Consider the following 20,034-nt stretch of genomic DNA (forward strand, 5'->3'; position numbering starts at 1 on the left):
ATAGTACAAATATGATGAAAATATGCTTGCCATGGATGTGGTGCTCAGCTTCATCTTTGTGTATAGATGATGTACACACTTGCATGACTGGTCCTGATTCCAGTATCAGTCTGCCCCTGCCCTGCAAGGGAGCACCTGCCAGCTGAGCAGTATCTGGCGGTTGACTCTAAGGGTACGTCTAGACTACCGCGTTTTGTCGATGGAAGTTTTGTCGACAGATACTGTCGACAAAACTTCCGTCGACAATTTGCGTCCAGACACATGGAGTTCTGTCGACAAAGCAAGCCGCTTTGTCGACAGAACTCCGTAGTCTGGACGCAGTGTTACAGGCAATAACACCTTCTGTCGACAGAGTTCTGTCGACAGAAAGTGTTATGCCTCGTAAAATGAGGTATACCAACGTCGACAAAACCGCGGAGTTCTGTCGACGTTATGTCGACAGAACTCCGCGGTAGTGTAGATGCTGGTATTGTTTTGTCGACAAAAGTCCAATTTTGTCGACAAAACTAGGTAGTCTAGACACACCCTAAGTGCCAAGCCCCCTGCAGGGCGGGAGGAGACTTCATGTGCTCCCCCTGCCCCCAAGCCAATCAGGGCTTGGGGGGTGAGGGGAATGCATGAAGTCTCCTCCAATCATGCCTCTGTCCTGCAAAGACAGGGCAGGAGGAGACTTCACATGCTTCCCTCTACCTCCAGGCCCAGACTGGCCTGGGGGCGGGGGCAGCACTAAGTCTCTCATTCCCTGCCCTCTGGCACATGGCACTTAGAGTCAACTGCCAGAGTTGATTCTCAGAGGTGCACACTCCCCTGTCCCTGATTGGCTTGGGGGAGTGGCAGGACCTCTGCGAGCTGGACCAACCCACTTGGCAGGCTGGATCTGGCCCATGGATGCCCTTTTGCCCACCTCTGTGTTAGTGCTTCCTTGCGACAAATAATCTGAAACAGCATCTCTACAAAATGTATGATTAAAAAGCAATGTTATGGTAACAGTTTCTTTTATAGATCCACCTTATCTGAAAGGAGATCAGATTTAGCAAATCCTTGCTTAATGTTGGAGTTATCTTCCTGATAAATGCTACTTTAAGTAAAATACTGTTAAGCAAATCCAATTTCACCATAAAAACCAACGTAAATTGGGGTGGAGCTAGGTCACAGGGAATTTTTTTTCACCAGATAAAAGATATTATATACATTTTACAATATTAGTTTTAAATAATTTAATACTGTAGTCACCAATGATGATTGTGACACTTGGTAGAGGCAGGGGCTACAGTGTGCTCAGAGCATGGAAGCATGCCCCACTCTGCCCGCCTGGTGCTTCTGCCGGGGAACAGGGTTGGACCTTTCCACCTGCCCCACTCTGGCCGGGAAGCAGGGTTAGAGGCTTGCCCACCCTCTGACCAGACTGCCAGGCAGGCCCAATGGGTTATTCCCCCAAGCTCTGACTCTGCTCCCCTGCTAGAATGACTGCAAGCAGAGCAGGGCAAGTGAATCTTAGAACACTGTGCGACTTTAAACAGGTATGTTCTCTATGGATCAGGAACCTAATATTGAAACAACGTTAACCAGGCTGACGTTAAGTGAGGAGCTACTGTAGTTCTAGCCAGATCCACCTGTGTTTGCAAGAATTTAGAAGGATCAGCTAACTCTGGTTCCTGCTTACCCAGTCCTAAGGGATACCTTAGTCAAATATAACTGTGTAAACAGATTCTGCCATGAGCTGACTCATCTTGATGAAGGCTGTACTCATTGTGTGTACCCACTCCATAGGGTCTTGTGCGGAGCTGTTTGGGGGGTTATTGGGCATCATCATATAAATGAACTCCTAGACAGCCTGAGAAGCCATCTGCTGGTCCCTTTCCTTCCAGCACTGCTCACCTTCCCTCACAGGTTACTTCAATGCTGCTGCTGCAGCAATAATACCCACAGAGCTGTCACAAGAGGAAATAAGTACCAGGTCTGAGGGTTCTATATGACTTTTTTTACTTGTGATTGTTGGGAGGCAGGGAGATTAGGAAGGGTCTCTGGTGGTGAAACAATGTCTATGCAGGGACAGCATGTCCAGCCTGTGATACCAGCTGAAATGTCCCCATCACGGGTTCTTCAGTCCATTAAATCTCCCCTGCTGTCAATCAGCTCCTCTCAAGGAATCATAAAAGCAGTTTGCACGCTCATTGAGCCCTGTGTCATCACTGGACGCTAGATGGAATATGGTACTGACATTGTGCATAGACAGGGTATGATGTTATGTGGATAATCCTAATGCAGCTGCCTTGGGGACAATGTTCCCTTAATCTTTTCCTTGCATGTGCATATTTTTTCCATCCATGTGCAGAAAAGATGATTTCACGTGCACAAGGAATCTGCACATGTGCACCACCAGTAGCAAAAAAAAAAAAAAAACCTAGCTGTGGGCAGTTGTGTGGCATTTGAATCTCTCTTGAGCAGCCGCAGAACCGCACAACTCACAGAGAACACCAGTTGGGGGATATAAGAGTGGAGTCTTATTTTGAGGATCTGTTTAAATTTCTCTTGCTCCATAAAGTGTTTGCACTTTACAATGGCTCAGGAAATAGCTACCCTATACATTGCATTTTATGAAAAAATGCCTGTAGTTTATGTAATACTCATAACAGAATTATTAATAATGAGTTTAACAAAATCTATTTTTCATTATCATTGTTATTGTGCAATCTGCAAATTAAATAACCAGGCAAATATTGTATCAACAGATGGTCATTTGTGACCATGTAATTACAAGGCCACGGCTGTCCTATAAATTTGCAAACTACAGATAAAAATATTGTAAATGATGTTAAGATTTGCTAGAAGTTACAGATTAATTGCCATGCAATTGTCTAGATATTAAGAAATATTTATTTCAGAATAATGAAATGGACAGCCATGTCATACAAAATAATGTCACACAAGGAATATTTTACAACTTAGTGTTTACTGCTTCAGAGAAGCTTATAATATTTATAGGTGCTGTCTGTTGAAATTCATACAAATATAAATGTTCAACTTTCAGAAAAAGTTACCAAAAATTAGAAACAATTCTTAAAATTGGTTAAAGAAACTGTATTCTATAAATTCCTGTACTCTCATTAAAAAAATTCTAAACATATAAATTGTAAAGAAGATGATTCAAACAGTGTTAGAATTTTAAGTTGTGAAGAACAAGCGAATTCTAGCATGGAACTATTGCCTTGTGGTTAGATGAGGAGAATGAGAGTCAGGATTCCTGGGTTCTCCTTATGACCATGTAATGTGACTTTCACTTAACCTCTCTGTGCATTGTTTAATCCACCCATGTAATGGATAAAGCAGTAAGGCCAAGTCTACACTAGACCCGGAAGTTTGGTTTAAGGTCCACAACTCCAGCTATGTAGAATACCTTAAGCTGAGCTTGGTGGTGTTGGCTTCCTTACTCCTCACAAGATGTGTGCTGGACACTGGCAGGGGAACCCTCTAGTTAAGACTAGCTAAATCAAACTCAGGAAGATTGATTGCAGCAACATCAATCTTCTGCAGAGTGAAGACAAGGTCTAAAACTCACTTGAGCGCTTTGAAGTTATTTCTGTTCATAAAGGGCTTTGACATCTTCCAATGAAGTTATGATATAAATAATTATTTCAGCAACTATAGTCTTGCAAATTCTAACTGGTATATTACACAGATGCAAAATATTTTACCACTATTTTTAATTAGATTATATTTAAGAACTTCATAATACATTAAGGACTAGCTGTATTAACTATGGCCCAAATGCTGTCTTTATTTACAATCACACAGTGACTGACATAGAACCCATTATAAAAATGGGGAAAACTTTGTGTCAGACAGGAATAATTCAAAGTAAGATGTGTAACTTGCTGTTTATCCTTCCCTGTGTCATGAGACTGAAAGATTGTATGTCAACTGAACTTTTACTTTATAAATAAGTTTTATGAGGAAATATAGATGGCAGTTTACTATTTTTAGTAAGTCTGCTAAGCAACTGTAAGCACTTAGAATGACAATTGTAGCATTTTTTATTCTCCTTGTTAGTAACACAAATATTATAATTCATGAATGAAGAAATAATTTTTAATTAAAACAGTAAGCAAAGAATAATTTAGCTATTAAAAAAGGCAAGCAGGCAAGTTGAGTTACTGTTCTCTTGTAAGATCTATATTTTTGCTCAATGCATTTTTTAGCAAAGGCTAGCAACACTATAATTCATGAGAACAGGACACCAGTTGTAAAGAATTCCAGAAAAAAATTATCAGAGATACAAGACTGGTCCTTATGAGGATTTGCTGAACGGGAGGACTGAAGCAGCCTTCTTCTCTTTCTGTCCTGCTAAAAGGCCAATCACTGTCTCATTCCTTGTATTCAGGGGAGCACAGAGTGAAGTGTCTGGGAATGTACCTCCCCATATATGAGGTTTAAAATGAGGAGAAGGTAGGGATAGTGCAGCCCACAGAACCCCAACGTCTGCATGCCAGGAAACTCAGAAAGACTCATAAACACACAAACCCTTTGCAAAAAGGGTGACATAGCATTGCCTCCCAAGCCTGTGCTGAACTTCAAAGACATTAAGCTGCTAAAATATATCTGATGATTACACTGCAGGTGTATACAGCCTACATTACAAAGCTGAAACAGGTAGGTTAGTGTGACATTCTCCTGGTAAGCAACTACAATAGTAATAATTCTAACTTTTCCCCTCCAAACTCAAGATCTCAAAGGGCATTACAAATATGAATAAATCATATATTCCCCCCCAACACTCCTCTAAAGACAGGGAATGGTGTTAACTCTACTTTGTTTTTGGATGGGGAACAGAGTTAGTATATTTGCCCAAGTGCACACAGCACCTAAGTGGCACAGATAGAAATACAAGTCAGAGTTCCTGACTCCCAGTGCTGAGCATTAGCTATAGTCCTCTTAGGGTACATCTAGACTACAAGGCTTTTTCGAAAGAATCTTTCCAAAAAGCCTCTTTCGAAAGAGAGCATGTAGACTGCAACCACTTCTTTCAAAAAAGCAAGCCACTTTTTCAAAAGAGAGCACCCAGGCAGTCTGGATGCTCTCTTTCAAAAAAGCCCTGTTTGCATTCAAGAATGCTTTTTTTCAAAAGAGCACTTCCTCATAAAATGAGGTTTACCACAGTCAAAAAAAACCACTGTGTTCTTTCGATTTAATTTTGAAAGAACGCGGCAGCAGTCTAGACGCAGGGGAAGTTTTTTTTTAAAAAAAGGCCACTTTTTTGGAAAAAAAAACAACAACCCTGTAGTCTAGACACACCATAGTGATTACTAATTCTGGTGTGAACATCTAACAAAATATAAAAGGAGCTTCAATAAAGACAGAACATCATCAGTACTAAGTCAACATGAACAATTTCAGGGTCTTTTTCTTTTATAAATAATAATAAGGTCACAAAGATACTTACAGCTTGACATATAATTGGGTATTTTATGCGATTAATTCCACCAGCAAAGACAGCAAAAGTAAGAGCAGTATGGAAACAGAAGTTGAGAAGCATGTGCCATCCTTTTCTACTGATTCGGATTGTGCTGTTTAAAATTAACATATTTTTTCAATTCACATCTCTATTGCAAAAATCTTAAAACACATTTTTATTTTTTCAGAAAAAATATATTGGACATATAGATTTCAAACTCTCATATCCCTGATTATGAGACTATCTGCAGCAAAGAGGATCTGTTTTAAAGCCTACTGAAATCAATGGGATTTTTTTTTTTTTTACTGACTACATTGGATTTTTAATCAGGCCAGAATGTATTTAAATACATGTATTTAAAAGGCTTTTTGCCTGAGGTCAAATATGTAGTAGTCTAAATATGTCAACTCTGAAAGAGTACGCTGATGATAAAAATTCATTACATTAAATACAATATTAATTTTATCATCTTACTATATATAGTAAAATACATTCCTGCTCTTTTAAGTTGCTATTGACTTTTAAGTACTATGTATACACACAGTCTTAAAAACGTCATTCATATAAAGGAAATCCCAAACTGTCTAAAACCAACCAGATTTAATAGCAAGAAAACACCTTTCTGATAAGATATTTATCAAACTCTGTGTACAAGCTTGTTCTTTCATGCCAAAAAAATTAATGCATCTTTCCAATGGACTACTGTGGAACTGGAAGGTAGCATTCAGTAGTCTGATATCAAAGATGGCCTTATATCACAAGCTTTTTAGTGTAGTGTCAAATTATAAAGAATATAAGAAATTGTAGGAACAGCAAAAGATCACACATCTGTTCCTTCCTAGGGAAAGCTACATCTTGGGAACAATGCCATCATAATATTGTATGGGTTTACAGTTTTCTAGTCCTTCAATTTTGTATTTCTGTGTGAAACCAACATCTGAATAAATAATTTACCAAATGGATACATTATCATAAGTTACTGGTTAGAAGAGTTTGTTTTGGTATGTGTTGTTACACATAGAAAGATTAATTATAAATATTTTTCAAGGAAAGTTCAATTCCTCTTTGCTCTCATAGAGCTTAGTATAAACAAAACAGATTATTTGGTTTTGTATGCATTTTTACTTTGAAGCTCCATTTTCTGACTACACCATACAGTAAATTTTAGTATCCAGTAGTAAACTAAATCATTTAAGCATTTTACCTTTGCATAAAAAAAGATAGTTTAATGATGACCATTCTCTCATGAATGAGTTTGCTTCTGTATTGAATACCTACCTGTGATGCACAATGTAAGTGATGATAGATGCAAACAGGCACAGTAACATGACTGCAGTACATGCATATACCACAGGGTGCAGGAACTCCCCTGGGTACTGGGGAAAGGAGAGCACTGTCTTCAAATCCTGCCAAGGAACAAAAATAAAATTAGTATTTTAAGAAGTGAAAATCTAAGATTTCACTGAATATGCCCATCACTCCCAATTATCTCCCTATAGATTTTCAAATACTGCATTTTGGAACAGAAAAGATTATGAACTTTATCTGCATAAAGGTCATGAATATACAATTACATCAAACTGCTCTCCACTCTTCTGCATATGCATCTCAGAGGGAAATTAACTTTCTTCCATTGGCAAGTCTGTCCTGATTAAGAAAAAAAATCCAGACAGAAAAAATGTGCAAAATTCCATCAGTAATGTCTGTGCTATCTGACAGCATGAACTTTATGCATCTATTTTACTATGCTTGTGAGTATAAAATACCTATTCACCCTGAAGGGTCCTAGACGGCACGTGTTCTCCTTCCAACATCCTCAGTTCTTCTTAATGAAACAGAAATGTGACAAGACACCCAAGATGTTAACTGAAGATTTTTTGTTAAGATACTACAAGGGATGGATCCTCAGCTGCTGTAAATCAGCACAAAGTCATGTGGTCCAAGAGATTAGAATAGAATGCTTTTTCATAAATGGATCAGATGCTACTCTTCGATGGGCACATGCATAGTTTCTGTTGATGTTAGTTCAACAGTAGCTGAACACTTATATCTTAGGGCAAAACCTAGCTACAAGAGTTCTTTGGATGGATGCTGGAGGTGTTGCCACAATTATTCATGGAAACAGCACGAAAGCGAGAATACTGACAAACGACCTATTTGGGTGAACTCACCATATCAGATTCCCATGCCAACTTGTTGGATACTCACTTTGGCTATGCCTGGCATAAGCTCCCAAATACAACTGAAACTATTTGAGATAACAGGAAAAAATATGTCTGCATGTAAACTGGATTGAAAGGCAAACGTAACTTTTGTTATAAAAAAGGAGGATTTCTGGCCATTGTGGGTCTAACTTGGAAAAGTAATTGAGATCCCACTAGGACACAAAATGTACATTTCTTTGTGTGCCTACATTTTTGCAAGCAATTACTACAACTGTGTCTATAAATCACAACCTGATCTAATGAACATTGCATTGTTCTGATGTCAGTTTCCACACACAGATTAATTTTGCATGCAGATATAAATATGCAAATGTGTATAACCTCTGAATCTGTAGTTTTAGAAAATGAAGCCTTTTATATTTGTCAGTTAAAGAATGGAAGAAACTCATTCCCAAAATGAACAATTCCCAGTACTCGTAATAAAATTAAATCTGTGGGATAACATTCAGGAAAAATATAAAGGAACTGGAAAATTGAAGTTTTCTGAAAGCTACAATAGTCATATTTTAGGGGGAAAAATTACAGTTAAAACAATTTGTAGAGACACATTGAAAAAACTGGAATCCCTTCAGATCAATATGGAGATATTTGGGGTAACAAGCATATAAGGATAAAAAATGAAAATTCTGAAAATGTCATAAACTATAATGACTTGATGAATCCTCAGCTTAACTGTTAAGAATTTATAAGTATTACGATTCATTAAAATGAGTTTTTTTATTTGGTTCTAATTTTTGCTCTGTAAAAAGAATCAACCCGTCTGTTGTCTTGGGTGTCAGAGAGTAACTGACGTCCTTTTCTGAGAAAACCAAGATTCTAAAGCTGATGACTTTAAGTACAACCTTGACTTGGTTTACACCTAAAAATTAGATCATCCTGGTTATCACTCTCAAAACGGTGAGAAATTCATTCCCTCCTTAGAGATGTAATTAGCGAACATAAGCATAAGTGTAGACACTAGTGCTACATCTAGACTGCATTGCTTTTCCCGGATACTGGAAGTATCCTAGAAAAGCAATGCTACATCCAAGGAATGTGCCCGCTTTTCCAAAAAACATTTTGAAAAAGCGGATGCGCTCTTTTGCCATCCCTGTAAACCTTGTTCTACAAGGAATAGGGGATGTGTCAAAAGAACAGTTTTTTTCTGAAATTTGGCACTGTATAAGTGTGCCAAATTTTGGAAAAGCCTCTTTCAGAAGTAAATCGGAAAAAGATACGCAATTTGCAACTTAACATTGCAGTGTAGACCTAGCCTAGGTCGGTAAAAGAATTCCAAACTGTGGGAGGCTCCTATCTTAGAAGTTTTTAGGTCTGGTAGCCTATCCCTCTGTACTTATTTAAAATTTAAATTTAATTTATAGTGAACTTTAAAAAAAAATTCTTTCAGTGTTAAGAATTAAAATAACAACCCCCAACTGGGTAAGAAATATGAACACAGCTTATCTGTGCTAGAACACTTAACACTAACTCATTATTTTCCTTCAACTCCACCCTTAGAACTCTCCTTTCCTGTAAAGACTACAAAATCTTGATCACAACTAGGCTACTGGTTTCAATTGGCCAGTATTGTTTCATTGTTTTCTAGTACTCCCCTGTTTCTTTGTATCTGTCTGTCTTCCTTGTCTTGTACTTAGATGGTAAGTTCTTTGGGGCAGAAACTATTTTTTTGTTCTGTGTACAGCATCCAGCACAATATAGCCTAGGGCATGACTCGGGCACTTACTACCACAATAATATAACTAATTCAAAATAATAAATATAATAACAACAAGCAATAACAACAACAACATCCTATTCTCCTACATATCTGTTTGTATTATCTACCTTTTATGCTTATCTTTAGATTATAAACTCTTCAAACAGGAACTATCATTCACTTCAAACGTGCAGTGCCTAGCAAAATGGGACTAGAGTGTTGGACAGACCTCTGTGGCTACATTTAGACTGCAAGCTTCTTTCAGAAAAAGCTTTTCTGGAAGAGATCTTCCGGAAAAACTTTTTTTGAAAGAGAGCGTCTACACAGCAAAAGCTCAACAAAAAAGTGATGTGCTTTTTCAAAAGTTAGCGTCCACACTGATTGGATTTCAGTTGTGATTACTGTGCATGGAGTGGCTATCAGAGCACCTGTGCTTTTTCCTGTAGGCCTCTTCTTTCGAAAAAACACTATCTTCCGTCTCCACACACGCCTTTTTCTGAAAGAGCTTTTTTGGAAAAAGGCTTCTTCCTCATAGAAAGAGGTTTACCACTGTCGGAAAAACCCCTCAGTTCCTTCACCTTTCCATCAAAAGAAAGCAATAACAATGTGGACGTAAGTGTAGCTTTTCCGGAAAAACAGATGTTTTTCCAGAAAAACTCTGCAGTGTAGACATATCCTATGCTAACACTATACATATAATACAACTAGCAAAGCTTTGCTGAAAAAAGATAAAATAGTGTCAGCTTCTACTCTCACTAATGTGGTCACATTTAAGTTATGTAAATACCAAAATCAGGGTTAGAATTTTGTTTCAAGGCCTTTTACATTTTTGTAAATGTACATAATTGCTACCATACCCGGCATAACAATAGTAATACAATTGACAAGAGAAGAAAGCACCTGACACTGCTGTAAGATATTATTGAAAAAAATTATTAAAAAGCTCAGAGAGCTGAAAATAGTAATAAAATACTCTTTTATTACTTTAAGATATGGGTAGCATAGCAAACTTAAAAGGCTTTAATTGACATTGCATCATTTCATATGTTAAAGAGCTTGCCTTGAATAATGTGTAACTGTAGATGCAGGATTTTATCAATTCTTTTATCCTTGAGTGTTTGCATGAAAGCAAATGCCACATGTCTTTCAGGAGTACAGCCATTTTTGCCTCCAGAAGAGTCATAGATAATCAGCTTTTTAAACGTATTTCCATTTAAAATTGTTCATAGTTTAATCTTTACCTCCTTCCTAATCTTGTACACCACGTCTGCTAATGAGTGAACTTTTAAATAAAAGCACACATTGAACCTCTCTAATCCGGCACTCTCAGGACCCGACCAGTGCTGAACCAGAGAATTTGCAGAATCATGGGAGGTCAATATTGTCTAGAAGCATTACCGACATTTCAACTGCTTACTAGGCTTATAGCAGACATTTAGCGGTAAATTAAAGCTAAGTCACAGGACAGAATACTGAGAGCAGGTCTGGTGGCTGTAAACAAACTTTATGAGACCATCGGTAACTTGGGCACACCCATGATAAGAGGACATCCAACTATCTAAAATCATGCTGGACTATGGATGTTGCCTGAGTGCCAGACTAGAGGGGTTCAACAATGTAGAATGTCAATTTTTAGAGTTCTGAACTCTGAAAATTGATTTTATTACAGATATAAGATAAATGTACCTTATCTGCTTTTTAATGATATTTAAAGCTTATTGATCTGTCAAGCCTCCCCTGAGTGATCTTCTGATAGAGACAGCATGAGAGAATAAAGTTAATGTTTTTCATGCTCTATGCAAGGTAGCATAATTGTAAATTACAGTTAAACAAGGCTGTTTTGATTTTATATCCTGGACTGGATTCAAAGAATAATAACATTAAAAACTGGCAGGAAATATCTGAGGGGAAAATGTATATGCAGTTGAGCATTTTGACAAAAGGAATCACCATCCAGAATTACCCTGCCTGGAAAATGTGCCGAAATTAGAAATCTCCATTCACTCCGACTACTAGTAAAAATGGTAAACTCACTTATTAAAGGAGTAAATGACTATACCATACGGAAGGTAATAGACAATTGGCTGATAGCAAGTAGAGCTGAAAAAGTCTTGTTACATCATCAAATTCATCCCACCATAGGATTTTTTTTAAAGTTTCACAAGAAGCAGGGTTTTGACCACTATGCCTTTGGAATCCATACAAAAATAAGCTGTCTAAATCAAATAAATCCATGAAGATGGTCTGGGGGCTATATAAAAGACTAAAGAAATATTGATAAATGATGTAATGATAGTCTAGAGTTATCCAGTAAGCAAACACTGAGAAAAGAAGGGAGAGAAATTATTTTGCTCTAGAATCCAGGGAGGCCCAATATTGTGCTCATTTGTTAAACTATATGATTTAATAAACAAGATGATGCACTTTAGAGGTGGTAATTTTTTGTAATTCTGGTATTAATATGGGAAAGTTCTGTTTTCATTTTTCATAGGATTTAAAGTCAGATAAAGCATTATGATTGAAGAAAAATACATAAATATAATTGGCTTAAGTTTTAAAAAATAAATGCCTAAAGTTATTTTTGTGAGGATGGGATTTTCTTAAACACCTAAGTGATACACGATCACAGGTGCAATTTTAAGTCAATAGGACTTGTGATCCTATGTATGAACTTCTGGAAATTCCACTTCTGATTCCCTCTTTAAGGAGTCAGATTTTCAATGAAGCTGAGCCCCAGTAGTTCTCTTTACCTTCCATTTCATACTAGAAAGTCCTCTGTTCCTAAAATAAAAAAAAGTATGATATGCCCTAAATACACTATTTTCTACATAACATCCCTATAATAATCACCATATCCAGGAGTTAATCTCAAAAGGTTCAGAGGTTCAAATATGTTTGGAGAAGAATCCCAAGTTCTAGAATATTATATGACCTTTATTGTTACTATCTGAACTTTATTTGTTCCCTTCCTGCTTCTAGGCAGAATGAAAATATTGTAAAAGTACCCTCCATAGTAATATTGTGATATGTCTGCAAGATAAAATTCCATGTTGATAAATGCAAAGTAATGCACGCTGCAGAACATAACCCAACTTTACATAGAAAATGATGGGCTCTAAAATTTTACCAGTGTTATTGCTCAAGAAAGAGATCTTGGCGTAGCTGTGAACAGTTCTCTAAAATAGTTCTCTCTCACTGTGTAACAGTAGGCAAAAAATCTAATAGAATGTTGGGAAATATTAAGAAGGGATAAGTAATAGTACAGAAAATATATTGTCCCCATATAAATCCATGGTACATCCCATCTTGAACACTGCATACAGATATGGTTGCCGATCTCAAGAAGAGGTTCTGAAAAGGGCAACAAAAATGATTAAGGGTATCAAACAGCTTCCATCTCAGGAGAGATTAATAAAACTGGGATTTTTTAGGTAGGAAAAGAGACAAAGGGGGATATGATCAGTATTCTCTCTAATTTTTTCCAGTGCTTAGTGAAATGAATTTTCTTATGTGCACCAATGTAGAGATGATGTGAGACACATCACCTTCATATTGGTGCATATAACAAAATTCATATGGCGGGGGCAGGGCCAAGGGGTTCTGAGTGTGGGAGAGGGGCTCAGGCCTGGGGGCAGAGGGCTGGGGTGCAAAGGCTCTGGCTGGTGCAGGTTCTGGGGTGTGGCTGGGCATGAGAAGCATGGAGTGCAGGAGGGGGTCTCCAGAACTGGGGAGGGGCTCAGGGCTGGGGTCAAGGAGGGGACACAGGCTCTGGGCTGGAGGAGTGGGCTTTGGGGTTGGGCTAGGAATGAGGGCTTTGGGCTGCAGGATGATGCTCTGTTCTAAGAAAAAAATAAAGAAAAACAAGGAAAAATAGATGACAAAGATTTAACCACAGATTTCAGAGCTTCTCACTAAGTTACAGTTCTCGGCACAATGGGCTATGACTGAAGGAAATGACACTACTGAAAAACTGCTGTTCTTGTAGAAATTAAAATATTAATATAACACTCATTTTATAAGTGATGCACTCATTTTTGTCTATACTTATGAAAAGCTTCTGCTTGTTACAAAACATACTTTCATAATTAGGTATAGTAAGGCTTTAGAATGTATACATTTGCAATGCTATGATAAATCAGAAAAGTTTGCTTTATATAGGTCCGTTTTTTATCTTAATCTGAAGATCTCAAAGTGCTTTGCATAAATTTCATAATAAAGCTCCACAATACCCATTTTTATAGACAGAAAGACTGAGGAAGGGAGAAGTTAATGTGACATAACCAAACCCCTGTAGTAAATCAATGGCAGATACAGGACTAAAGCTCAAGGGTACTGACTAAGTCTTTAGTTCTAACCACCAAACCATACTTTTCAGCAACTGATCAGGAGAAAATAATGCTATTCAAAAATCTTGGTGTTATGCTCTCATTTCTAGCCACTTGCCCAAACAAAACCCGTGTGAAGTGAGGGTACAATATACCCACTTTTATCTCACTTCCAATTTAAATAATGAAACTTTCAGATTTATATCACTTGAACAACATCATAGACAGAAAAACAGTTAAACATAAACACCTACATAAACATATTACTCACAGCTGTTACAGAGAAAAATCTCAAATTACATTTACTAAATGAAAACAATATTAAACAGTCTTTTTAAGGAGGGCCTCCACTAAGCCTAGATTTTTAACACTTTGTAGTAATAGACAGCAGCAACTCTAGAGAAATAACTCAATGGTCTTCTTTTGATATTTCAAGAAGTCACCTCCCCATCAAATCACAATAGCTATGATGAATCTGAACATGTGCTCTGCTAGCAATACAATGCACAGCTGGATTAATTTAGGCATCTACTTCATCTTGTTCCACAGCAGGGTATATATTATCCCGATAGTAATGCAAACCTTCAGGATTACTGTAACTTTATTGCTGCACATCAGTTTACTTATGTTAGTTCAATTCACTGTTATTGGCTTATACTATAATAGAGCTATATGATTTTTTTATTGTTTTATGTATTTTAGGATTGTACTGTAGATTTATTTTATAATATACCCTATACCAGTACATCTGCATCCCATTCTACTTAGTAACAAACAACATGCAACCTATATTTAATTTACCAGGGTAAAAAAAATCAGGTACTAAGTTAATCTGATTAGATGAAGCTATGTATTTTATTATTTTAACTTAATGGATCATTAGAATACTGCTTCACTATAGTGATATGAACAACAAAAACACCAGGAACTCTTAATTTAAATCAAACTCAACAAATCTCTAATTTTATTATGTCCCAAATTCCATATTAACAAATAAGACATTAACATTTACAACTACTAATGCACTTAATTATGCTGCTAAAGTTTTCCATTGGTTCTTCCAGAAGATCTTGGAAGACATGCCTTGATAAACACTACAAGGTCGCGATATATTTCTTTTCTTAAAAGGTATTGAAAAACATAGGACAGGTGCCATATGCATTATTTACAGCTGTGCCAACTGCTAAGGCACAGGAGGAGGTGAAAGATTTTAGTTTGTTGATGCTTTGCACAGATCAAAAAAGAGAGCTATCTACAGGGAAGAGAAAAATGGATCAATCAAACAAAATTTAAAAACCTAAATCAAAGTAACAAATTCAATATAAAAAGTCCTATAAAATCTACCATGTTACACTTTACCAAATGATATATACATGGAATAAATTTCATACGAATGTCTAAAATAAAAATACATTTGTTACTCTTTAAATTAGTATGTGATTTTTCTAAACAAAACAAGCAAATAAGTTGTTTGTGTGTAAATGATTAGTTACCACTTAATAAGTAAGGAAACTTTAAAGATGGTAACTTGAACTGAAACAGTTCTAGAAAGAGACAGCCATTTTGGGTGTGGTACCTGCAAAGTCAACAGGTGTTTTCTTTAAAATATTTAGAAAAATCTTTTCAGAGCTAAATTCTTGTCCAAGTAGGAAAAGAAAACAAATGTTCAGAAAAAATAAGTCCGTATGAGCTATACAGAGATGACACATGTTTGATACTATATGAGCTTCATCGATAGGGTGCTAAATTCTGAGCCACTCAGGTATGTGCGAAAAAAGATCAAATAACTCTGAGGGAAATCAATTCTTATAAAGTAGATGATAATTCTGCATTTAACTACTCATTGTCACAGCTTCATGCAATGATTGGCTGACATCTATGCTCCATCTGACAGCAGCATATTGGTATTCTCTGCACACATCTTCTCAATTCCTGTCGTCTATGTTTGCTGTCTTTTACAAATGCACACAATGCATTATTTACTCAACTATAAACCTTTCCAAAATATTCACAAGCACTTTCAGCCATGCAAGAATGCACCAACATTTAGGAAAAATGGCATATACAAGTGACTAATCTATTTACATAAGGACCCCTTTTAATGATGCAAAAGACTGTCATCAACATATTCTTTGATCAGCAACCTTACAATTTTTGTTTGCTTTTTTTCTTTTCTCAACCAAGAAGCCATTAAATATTTCATATGTGTGCCTTCTGTTTTCATTAAGGTAACTTTCTGTTAAGCATGGTAGTTAAATAACTGCAGTGTGAACTGCAAGTGTGACAGAACAGACCAAAGCAGTCTGATGTGTAGCATTGCACAGAAATATTTTTCTTCAATGAAAGGCAAATTTAGCGCACACACAAAAAATTATCATTAATATACAAACGAAAGCTCCCAGAACACCTGAAAGGACAACAAAGTGCTTGTTTAAAGGAGCATAATTCATTTCCATTTATTAAATGATTCAACATTGCGGTATGCCTGAAACTAATTAGTATGATCAACACAGTGCGAGGCAGGAACAAAAGCAGACAAGCCTTCTGAGATATATTGACGTACAAATACAAATGAGTATATATTTCAAAAACCTTCTCCTGTAATTTATAACCTTCACATACTGATCATTCTTTGATGGAACTTTCATCTCACTAGATTGACTGAAATGTCATTTACAATTGGGCCTCTCTAGATATTAGGCAGAGATGATTACTGGTTTATTCATTTATTAGCAGTTAAATAATTTACTTTTCTCTAAGGTTGTATTGTATAAAACATGAGAAATGAAACCTCAGTTACTGGCAAGCATGGTATATGTACATATAAGAGGAATATAACTGTATATAGATGTGTATTTATAGATATACTTGATAAGTCATACTCACCATTAGCACTGCAAAGTTACTGAAGTGTGTGCTCTGAATGGTGGTAATATTGCCCGAAGAGCTAATTATGTGGCACCCTTCTCCACACCAGCCTCCATGTCCATCTAGAAGGTCAAAATCCCAAAAGGCTGCAATGGGGTCTATACCCTGTGCAAAGTGTCTCAAACCTATAGTGAGAGGGGTGGTGAGATTTCCCAAACTGCATCCATCTGCAAAAGCAACACATTGAATCAGAGAAATAGAGTGGAAAATCCTTTACTGATGAATTCTGTATAATCACAGATTCAAAACATCCTGAACTGTGGAAAACCAAACAACAGCCACATATTCCCATCTCTGTGAATTAAAAGCTAAGGGAATGTTCACATACAAAAAAGTTTACTATAGTTTATATTAATCTGAATGTCTATTTCAGCCCATTGAAGAGTCCAATTGATCTGATCATCAAGAATACGGCTGGGTTTGTTGTGCAAGAGTCTTAAATTAAGACTAATGTCATACTATTCACTCATGTAATTGAAAAAAGAGCTGTCCCTTAGTATGATTAATAGCTAAGGCAATTTTGCACTTTTAAAGTTACATTAAAACATTGTTTTAAAAGCAAATGGAAATGTGAATGCTATTCAGAATAAAATAGAAGTATTAAAATTGCCTGGTTGAATAATTAATTAGAATAATTACTCACTGGTCTGTAAGAGTCATTACATTGAGACAAAAGCCACTAGCAACACCTGCTTTAGGTCCTTCATATCAAAACGTACATTGATGAATATTAAGATACATGCAACAGGGCATTAAACCCTTGTACAATCTTAATTTTTATCTGACTCCAGAGTATTGGTATTGCAATTTTCCCTATATATATTAAAACAAGATTTTTTTCTTTTTCACCTTGACTTGAAATTTAAGCTTCTTCACAACAACTTAAATAAATACTAAAATCAAATTTGCATTCTATTCTGACAATAACTGCACCTCTCTTATAGACTAGTTAATTTAAATAAAACCATAAAGTTGTGAATAAACCCAAACACTTGTATTAAAGAAACTGACAGATACTAGTCTCTCAGAATAATGTATATTCTGTTGCTCCATTCTCTACATAATCAAGTACACAGTAGTTTTTAGATTTAAAAAAATAATGCATAACACTCCTCACCTATTTTAGCAAATACAGCTGGCGTGGTAACCGTCCTGCGTTTCCCATCATCTGCAAGATTTGATGAGTTTCCCGTGCTAGGAAAGAGTTTCCCATTCCGAAAGACAATAAACTGTAGCTTGCAAGTGGAGTTATCAACAGATTGTAAGGCTGATGACTGAGAGAAGAAAGACTGTGGCAAATGAACTGAAGCTACTGCTACAGCATTCTGTACAATGAGAGGAAAAAAGAAAAATTTAAAATGCAAATCACAACAGGGCTGCTTTCAGTATGTTTTAAACTCCTGTACAAGACATGTATGCTGCCTTCCTTTTCCAATAGATTAGAAGCAACCAAAGAAGCAGGAGCGGTAACCATGGGAATAGGATTGGCACAGCGCATATTAAAAGGGAAAACGTTTTGATTGAATGTGTGAGTCTATATGGTCAAGCTCCCTGCTGCAGAGGTGCGAATGGTTCTTACCATGCCTGCTAGAGGGCCCATCAACACTGCAGATCTGATTTAAAGAGACAACCTCTACCAGGTTTTCTCATTCACTTAAAACGGAGCCAGATAATTTCCATGAAAATATTTCTCTGAAAGAGTACTGACATAATGTTATTCGTACAAAAACTGCCTCAGTGGAAAACTCTAAACAGAAAAATGCACTGTAAAAAATAAATATATTTTCTGGATAGTATTTCATTATTGCTTCATACAAAGAAAATTATTCATCCAACTCAGTGTTCTAGTAATCTGGCATTATAAATACATCAAGATATCAATGTACCAGAAGAAAGCAAGGTTAGTAATGAAGTGAATACAAAGTCTGTCAGGTCATGATAATGGGCTTGAGTTGTGAATATATTATGCACTATAATGTGTGTAGAAACTTGACTTACAAAATGCATATTAACCTACCAAAATCAGTGTTAAGTTGATTTTTCTTATTATTGACTCCTCTTTCTCTTGCACAAGAGGCAACTTTATTAGTTAGTACTGGGATACATGCAAAAAATGGGTATGTGGTGTGGAGCTGAGAGTAAATAAACACAACAACAGATTGCGCTGAGCCTATTTATGTGAAAAGTCTATTTATTTAAAAATAAACAAACTGAAAACGTCCTGAGTAATTTGCATTCCCCCAAAGACAAAGTACAGCTTCTTCACACACAATTTGCATAGATTATCACACAACTTGCTTATAACACACTAGCAGACTTACCCAGCTTTGGCCCAGTTCTTCAGGGCAGGGCCTTGGGAATGGGGAGGGGAAGGGTGCAGGAGGCTGGGGGTCAAGGGCATGTTCTTCCCGCCCCTCTGGACCACCTTCCAACTCTATTCCTCAGATTCTTAGGGCCTGCTCTCCTCCCCACCCCCGCCTGCCTGGGGCCAGTTCTTCGCCCCGACGACCCCAAACCATCCAGGGACTGTTCTCCCCCCACCCACAGGTCAGCCGCCCAGCCCACCCGCGGCCTCTTCTCTCCCTCCTCCAAAGGCCACTCCCCAACCCCATCCGGGGCCTGTTTTCCCCCCTCACTTCACAGGCCACCCACCCAGAACTTGTTTTCTCCCCTCCTCTAGGCCACCCCCCAGTCTGCGTAGGGCTGGTTCTCCCCTCCACCTGGCCACCCATATAGCCACCTGGGGCCTGTTTTCTTCCCCACTCTCCAACCCTCCCAGCCACTACGGGCCTGTTTTTCCCCCTCCTCTAGTGCTGCAGCCAAGAGTGGGGAGAAGGGTTTGCAGCAGGGGGCTACGTACTGGTGTGCTGGCAGGCAAGATGGCTGAGCTCCAGCCCTGCTGACCACTCCCTTAGTGGTACAACTTCCCCCAGTGGACACTGCAGGATAGCCCTCCCTTGCATTCACTGCCCCCAGCGGCCATTCTGACATCGCATCCCCCTGAACAACAGCTTCTCCCTTTGCATGTTATGGAAAATTGTCCTTTGCCTGGTGCTTCTGGTTCTCCTGGTACAACCAAACGCTGAACTTGTTTTATGTTAGGAGAAGAGGAAGCGTCATATCAAATTTGGTGGCCCTCTCTCTTACCGTATAGGGGGAGCTATTAAACAAATAGACTTGCAGACAGACAGACACACAGATACATCCTATAACAGACAGAGAGATAGATAGCTGTACAGTACCTCTTAGAACATTAAAAAGAATAATCTTCCCAATTATGCAGACAAACATGACAATATATTAGTCAATGCTGTGAAGGCTATATGTGTGACAGAAGCATAATATTGTTCAGGTGAATGATCCAAAAGGCTACAATGATATAACAGAGGTATCTTGTAACCTCATAAG

The 20,034-nt window shown here is 37.5% G+C and overlaps 1 protein-coding gene across 7 annotated transcripts in view; it reads right to left on the reverse strand.

Moving 5' to 3' along the window:
- Positions 1 to 20,034, reverse strand: part of ADGRA1 (adhesion G protein-coupled receptor A1) — a 486,631-nt gene that overhangs the window by 52,264 nt on the left and 414,333 nt on the right. For all 7 annotated transcript variants that reach the window (XM_075935214.1, XM_075935215.1, XM_075935216.1 and 4 more), the window contains 4 exons: positions 17,744 to 17,951; positions 16,585 to 16,793; positions 6,731 to 6,858; positions 5,441 to 5,564 (listed from right to left, as the gene is read on the reverse strand). In XM_075935214.1, the coding sequence (XP_075791329.1) occupies positions 5,441 to 5,564; positions 6,731 to 6,858; positions 16,585 to 16,793; positions 17,744 to 17,951 (669 nt within the window). The remainder of the gene's footprint in view (positions 1 to 5,440; positions 5,565 to 6,730; positions 6,859 to 16,584; positions 16,794 to 17,743; positions 17,952 to 20,034) is intronic.

This window comes from Pelodiscus sinensis, chromosome 8 (assembly GCF_049634645.1).
Source record: "Pelodiscus sinensis isolate JC-2024 chromosome 8, ASM4963464v1, whole genome shotgun sequence".
Lineage (NCBI taxonomy): Eukaryota > Metazoa > Chordata > Testudines > Trionychidae > Pelodiscus > Pelodiscus sinensis.